Below are 6,844 nucleotides of genomic sequence, written 5' to 3' on the forward strand. Positions count from 1 at the left end.
CAGTTGTGTACATATTCAGACCTTCAGAAAGGAAAAAGTTTGTTGCTCTTAAAACACCACATGGCCATTCCATTCATTTACATATTGTCTGTGGCTCCTTTCACACAAGAGAATAGTTGTGACAGACTATAGGGCCTACAAAGGCTAAAATATTTAGTATCTGGCTCCTTGCAAGTCTGCCAACTCATACACTAGTTAAAATATTTAGTGCCTGGCTCTTTATAAGTCTGCCAACTTCTGCACTGGTTCATCCCACTTACTTTTCAGATAAGCGATCTTAGGCCTGGATGAAAAACAAAGTGACTGTGCACTCTGCAGTGTTCCTCCCTTTATCACAAATACTCTTGTCTTTGCCTGTCCCCTCTATTGGATGGGGCACGATCTTTTTATTTCCCATACTGATTTTCATTTCAGTGCTTAAAATAAAGGTTTGTTGGTTTACATTAACTTGCCCAGAGTAACAGGGATAATTACCAGTGGAACCTGGGTTAAAACCCACATGCACCAGTGGAAAGGACAGTCAACTAGCCATGTAACTTTGGCTGAGATAATTATCTTATATGAGCCTCTCAGTTTATTCATCTGCAAATAGGTATGACAATCTATTCCTTGTAGAGTGTTATGAAAAGTTGTGGAGATAACGTATGTATGGAATAGGCCCTCCATAAGTATAGATTTCCTTTGCCACTCCTTCCTTTCACAAAACTGTTAGGGATCCCTGAGGAAATTAAACCAAATACTAGTTGTTACCGAGCTTTAGCTAAGGAAGAGACCCTGGGCCCAGCCCTTTGGTAGATACAAAGGTTGTTACCCAGTTAGTGGCAATGATGGGCAATGGCGTGGCTGCCCCCTCCGCACTTCACCCCAGGCTGGCAACAGAGGAAGGGGAGTGTCTTTCCTGTTCCTGTTTCTCTCCAAGAAGGAGCCAGTCCCACCGCCCTCTGCTTCTCTCCGGACTCCTTCAACGTCTAAACAGCTGACCTTCCCTCCCCAGCCAGCCTCCTTGGCTCCCTATCGCCTGTCTCGCCTTGCCCCACTTCCCTCTGACTTCCTCACCTTTGGAGCTCAGCTGATTAAATGAGCCCCATTGCCCTGGCTCCCTGCCTTTTGAGGTGATGCTCAAAGAAGGGACTCAGTGAGGGAGAGGGGTGAACCAATAAGTCAGTAAAAGTGAGGAAGAGAGCAAGGTATATTCGTTTTTATACTTAAAGTAAAATAATTTACAGGGATAAGTACATACGCCTGCATAAACCACCATAATGAGTCCCAACCAAGGTTACTAGAACAAAACTGGGTTTTCAGAGAATTGCTTCATGAATTCAAAACAGAATGGCTTCACCTAGCTGTCAGTGAAATGCAGGATGACTGATCTCCCTCTCACCAGATCACAGGTCTTAGCCAGCCAAACGCAGACATAATGATACAAGCAAAGGCAATCCCCTCTTTCTCTGGCTATAAGAAACCTGGGGTGAAACTCCAAATCCAGACAGTTTTCAAAACCATTTCAAAACAGGTATAATTCTTGAATTATTTGGACTAATTTTTAGCAGTCAGTAGTTAGTGCTGTGAAGTCTAAACTATAGGTTTTTAATTTTAAATAAATATAGATTTGCTTTCAAATATAGCCAGTAATTCAACCCGCTTTTAAAAACATAATTCTATTCATTAAAAATCATACTGGATCTGTTTTGACAAATAGCTAAGAACAGAGTTGTAATAGCACCACTCTCACTGGTTGGCAAACAGCTGCTATGAAGCCCTTGAAAAGTCTTGGAAGGAGGTTGCAAATTCTCTTTTGAAATCATGATTATGCTTTCAGGGGTCCTCAAACTTTTTAAAGTGGGAGAGCTGGAGGGCCGGACTATATGAACTACTAATTCCTACTGTAACACCTCGGCTGCGCTCACTGCCCAAAAAACCTGGCAGGCCGGATCAGACTCCTCTGCGGGCCGCATGTGGCCCGCGGGCCGTAGTTTGAAGACCCCTGCTTCACATCATTGGGAAGCTTGCTTTGGAGGTGCTCTGACAAAATGACAAGTTCAGAAATTGCAGAATTTAAATAAAAACAGAATTACTATGAAGGACTGGGTGGTAAGTCCGAGGCCTTTTGAAAACTGCTGGCCTGGTGTGACCAGCAGTAAATACTTTCCTCAGAGGAGAGGACCAGGCTCCGTGGCCCCCCCACCCCCCCCCACCCCACCCACCCCCAAGTAGCCTTCCCCGAGAACTGCAGTAGAGGCAGGCCCTGCTTCTTCACAGTGAGTGAGGGGACACTCTGAGCCTCCCCTCCTTTCTTTAAGTCTCTGGCTTCATGAAGCAGTAGTCTTGTGGGAAATAGGGCCAAATGGGAGGTTAGGATACTGAATCTCAGTTCTGATACCTGCCAGCTGTATGACCTTGAGGAGAACATTTCTCCTTTTGGAGCAATCTTCAAAAACTTCAAATAAGGCAACTGGAGCTCCGTTGATCAGATCAGACAAATAACCATTGTGTTGGGCCTGCCAGAACTCAATTCACATGGACACAAGATATTATCAATGACTATTAGAACTAAACAGGACCTTTTGGTGATGAGCTGGAGTTTTTCATTTTCCCCTAAACAGGTGAAGGGATCTTCCCGAGGTCACATAATTAGAGGCAGAATCATTACTTACTAACCACATTGATTAGAACCCAGGTTTCCTAATTCTCAGTTCCCTGTCCCGACCAGAACACCACATTATCTCAAAAATCCTAAAGGAAGTACATTTTATCTCCTTTGCATCACGTGTCTCCCAGACATGTTGCTGAGTTTTGTCTCCATCCTGCCCACTCATCAAAACTGCACTGGATTAAGTAACTAAGTCCTTCCACTCTTTGCACGCAAAATTCTGCTCACACCAGCAGCTTCACTGAGACCTGACGCAGGCAGGCTCTGAGCCAACCTTTGCCCAAACTCTAGCTTTAGGAGCAGGAGATAAATAGAGTCTGTGTTCCCTAGGGTGCCCTCACTTGGGAGTCTCAAGGAATAAATAACTTTGAGATGAATTTTCAGAAATCACCTCCCCAATTTAATCTTCCAGGTTATTGAATCATGCGATGGATTTAGCAGGAAGGCCCCTCATAGGGCCAGAGGATTTCTCGGAAAGGAACAGGAGAAAGCCCCAGGGTTAGCACACCTGGTAGCTGGTCCCCAGTTAGCATGGAGAGAGGGGTCTGCACCTAGCACTGGCTTGTCAGTGGCTAAACGGAGCTCTCATCTTCACTATTTTAAAAACAAAACAAAGCCAAAACAGTCTTCCCCACTACTTTCTTGGACCCCATCCAAGACACCATTCCCTCCAAGTCTGGAATGTGAACAAATAAGATTAAATGAAAGTGAGGGTACTAGATAAACCCTAAACACCATGCACATGGAAGCGATTATCATTCTTCCCTGCCTGATATCTCCTTGGACATTTTCCAAAGGCCGGCTCAAATATAATTTCCAAAGATCCAGCCAGACCAACCTCGTTCAAATTCTGACTCCACCCCCTATTTGCAGTGCGGCATTGAACAAGTGGTTTGATTTCATTAGGCCTCAGTTCCTTCTCCTGCCAATGGGGGGGTCATAATAATAACCATTTTATAGGATGATTTGGTGGGGGTGAACCAAGGTCACTCTAGACAAAGACCCCAAAATAGTGCATGGCAGAGAACAGGCCTCTAAAAGTTGAATGAATAGCAAGGGAACCAGAGCACCCGTCTCTTGAAGTCTGACCCAGCACTTACCATTCTTTAGTCCCAGTCTTTGCTTATCCGTTTGCCCCAAAGTGGCTAGAAAAACCTGAGCTACCCTGTTCTTACCTTGCTGAAGTCCTCCAGGGCCACGACCTTGGCCACTGGCCTCCTGCTGAGCTGCTCCTTCACCCAGAGCTCAAGCTTCTTGTTCCACTTCATGGTGAACACATAGGAGGCATAGGCCAGCAGCAGCATCACGCTCTCCCACCAGACAATGAGGCTGTCCAGGAAGAAGAGAATGAGCATCATCAGGTCAAGGATGTAGAAGGAGACGTCCCGGAACAAGGGCCACCAAGTGAGGTGGAGGATCTCCCGGGAGAACAGGCTACAGGTGCCGATGACAAAGAGGATGTTGAACACAGCAGAGCCCACAATTGTGCCGATGCCCACATTGCTGTAGGAGATGAAGACGCCCATGAGGGAGGTGAAGAGCTCGGGGGCAGAGCCTCCAGCAGCCATGAACGTGGCACCTGCCACATCCTCAGAGATTTGCAGCTTGTCTGTGATGACACCCAGGGCTGGGACAAAGTACTCATCGCACACGACGGCCAAGGCCACAAACACGTACATCATGCCAAAGATGTGCAAGACTACCCAGCCCTGCCTCCGCTCCTCCACGCTGAACAGGTCTGGGGGGTACTCGCCATGAGGGTTGTTTCCCCAGCTGGGGTGCGGCGCTGAGGGACTGGGACTGGGTGCCTCTGAGAGCGGGGCCATTGTCAGTCTCGGGGAGGGGGTAGTGGGCAAGGCTGGAGCTGGCTCCACATAGTGACGAACCTGGGTGGCCGGATTTGCCCTGATGCTGAAGGTTGCTGAGGTGCTTGGTGCTGTCGGAGGTTTCTTCACCAGCCCCCAGAAGGTGGCTAAGGATAATTCAGCCGTTCGTGTACTGGTTCTGGTGGAGGGATTCCTAACCCTGGTGCTAATTGTCTCTTGCCCATCAGAGGTGGCTGCAGTGTGCTCTAAAACTATTCCCTGGAAAGTCGTCAGGTTGTTCTTTCCCACTAACCTCCGAGGATGGGTTGAGCTGTTATTGTCCACTCTTCTGGGGGTAGTCAGGGTGTTCTTATCCACTGTTGTCCTAGGAGAAGACAAGATGTTTGTTTCTGTGTAATTTATCAATGAAGCTGGAGCATTATCAGTTATGCTCTTAGAAGTTGGGGTGGTTTCCTCCACTATTCCTTTGGAGGGGCTGGTCTCCAATATTTTGTAGGTTGCTACAGTTTCAGTGTCTTTCACTGTTGTTCTGGGCGTGATCCCATGGCTTCTTGTCATTGTCAGGAATGTGGATGGGGCCTGTGGGGATTGGATGTATTTTTTTACCTTTCCCCTTGCTTGAGTTGGGTGAAACTGCTTCATTTCTCCCTTGGGTGTTGCTGGGGAATAACTCTTTATGGTTGATATGCTTGAAGTTGGGGTGTAGTGAGTCAGTACTCCATTTGGTCTGGTTGGGGTGCTTTCCTTCGTTCTTTCTGGGCGTGCTGCAGTTGGGCTGTAGCTATTCTTAGGCACTGTTGGAGGGATGTTGGCTTTTCTTCTGGGTGTATTGAGAGTGTTCTCCATTGTTCTGCCAGGTGTTGATTCCTCCTTACCCACTGTGCCGTGGGGCTCCAGGGTCTCACCCTCCAGTTCAGAACTAGCCCTTGGAGGTTCACTGCTCACCGTCATCATCTCACTGTTAGGAAGGTCCCGGCTGGCCAGTTTGACAGGGTATTGGGAGGGGAGGCCCAGAGGGCTCCCCAGGTGCTGGTAGGTGGAACCGATGATCAACATTCCCAGAAGGAAGAGGAAGCGACTCCACTGAAGCCGTTTTGGCAGGAGTAACCGCCTTTCCTGCATCCCCAGCCTGATCAGTTTCCCCATGATGGCTTGTTATTCCAGCTTACAGAAGGCCTCTCATTCTCTTCACTGAAAGAGGAGGGTTGTTCTGGGTTCCAGGTTGGTGATCAGGGAAGATTTCTCCATGAAGCCCAGCTAATTGATATCCACAAACCTAGAGAGGGGGGAAATTAAATAAAAGAGATTATCTGTCCCTAAGAGGAATGTTGGGGTCCACAAAACCCTCATCTGGAAAGAGTAACAATTCATTCGGGGGCCATTGTGGTAGAAGATAGTTGTCTCTGTTAGAACAAAACTATCTCTGCCCCCTGCTCAGGGGGCAATGCCTGCTCAGGGGAAAGAGTATCTAGAGGTCCTCTGTGCCATGGAGGCATGCCAGCAGCCTGAGCTGGTTCCTGAGCTCAGTCCACCCAAGATCTGCCAGCACTCCTTAGTCCAAGCCTGAATTGCTGGGAGCTCATATGTGGTTGGCCACAGATCTCACCTTATTAAAGGCACAAGGAAAGTAAAAAGACATGGTTTTAAGCTCTGGACAAAAAGAGGCAGCAATAGAAGACAATGACAACTCTGCATGTGTGTGTTGTTGTTTTTTCAGACTTAAAACAATTCCACCATATCATCCAGAGAGGATAAAGCTTAAAAGTTAGTGTCATGTTACTTTCAACAATAAAGATTAAAAAAAGAAAATAAGACAATTTTCGAGAATCCAAGATGGCTGCTCGGGTAGGCACCTAGCCGCAGCGGCACGCAACAATTTCAATAAAATACAACTAAAATATAAAATGGACATTACCCAGAACTACAGGAAAGTCGACTGACTGGAAATTCTACAACGAGAAGCAAGGAGAAAACCAGAAGGAAGCACGGAGGAGCTGTAAAAGCCGAAGGTACGGAGACGCGGCGCGCGGAGAGGACGGAGCCGGAGAGGAGGGAGGCTGAGTGCCTGGCGGGCGTTCCCTAGCGGAAAGGAGATAAACACTCCGACTGTGCTGGGCCCCCGACTGCTCTGAACCCCCGTTCTGGGCCAGACCCCGGGGACCCAGGCTCATCCAGAGGGAGCTGGGCTGTAAGGCGGAATCCGGGGCGGCGAGAGGAGGTCCCAGAGGCGCGCAGAGAAGGGACGGCCGGCTGTGCCGTAGGCCTGCCCTGGCAGGAAGGAGACAGGCTCCAGACTGCTCTGAACGCCACCTCCAACTCCACTTCCAACTGAACTGAACCCCAGTTTCGGGCCCATTGCGGGAGAGCC

General features: G+C 48.2%; 1 protein-coding gene across 1 annotated transcript in view; it reads right to left on the reverse strand.

Annotated features, from left to right (window-relative positions):
- The window catches only part of SLC24A1 (solute carrier family 24 member 1), a gene marked incomplete at its 5' end in the record, with an annotated part of 30,049 nt that extends 24,427 nt beyond the window's left edge, over positions 1 to 5,622 (reverse strand). Inside the window, one exon of the mRNA XM_084877186.1 lies at positions 3,826 to 5,622. Within this exon, the coding sequence (XP_084733312.1) occupies positions 3,826 to 5,622 (1,797 nt within the window). The remainder of the gene's footprint in view (positions 1 to 3,825) is intronic.
- Positions 5,623 to 6,844: the final 1,222 nt, after the last annotated feature.

The sequence above is a fragment of the Pipistrellus hanaki genome (genome assembly GCF_964339955.1).
Source record: "Pipistrellus hanaki genome assembly, chromosome: 1".
NCBI classification, from domain to species: domain Eukaryota; kingdom Metazoa; phylum Chordata; class Mammalia; order Chiroptera; family Vespertilionidae; genus Pipistrellus; species Pipistrellus hanaki.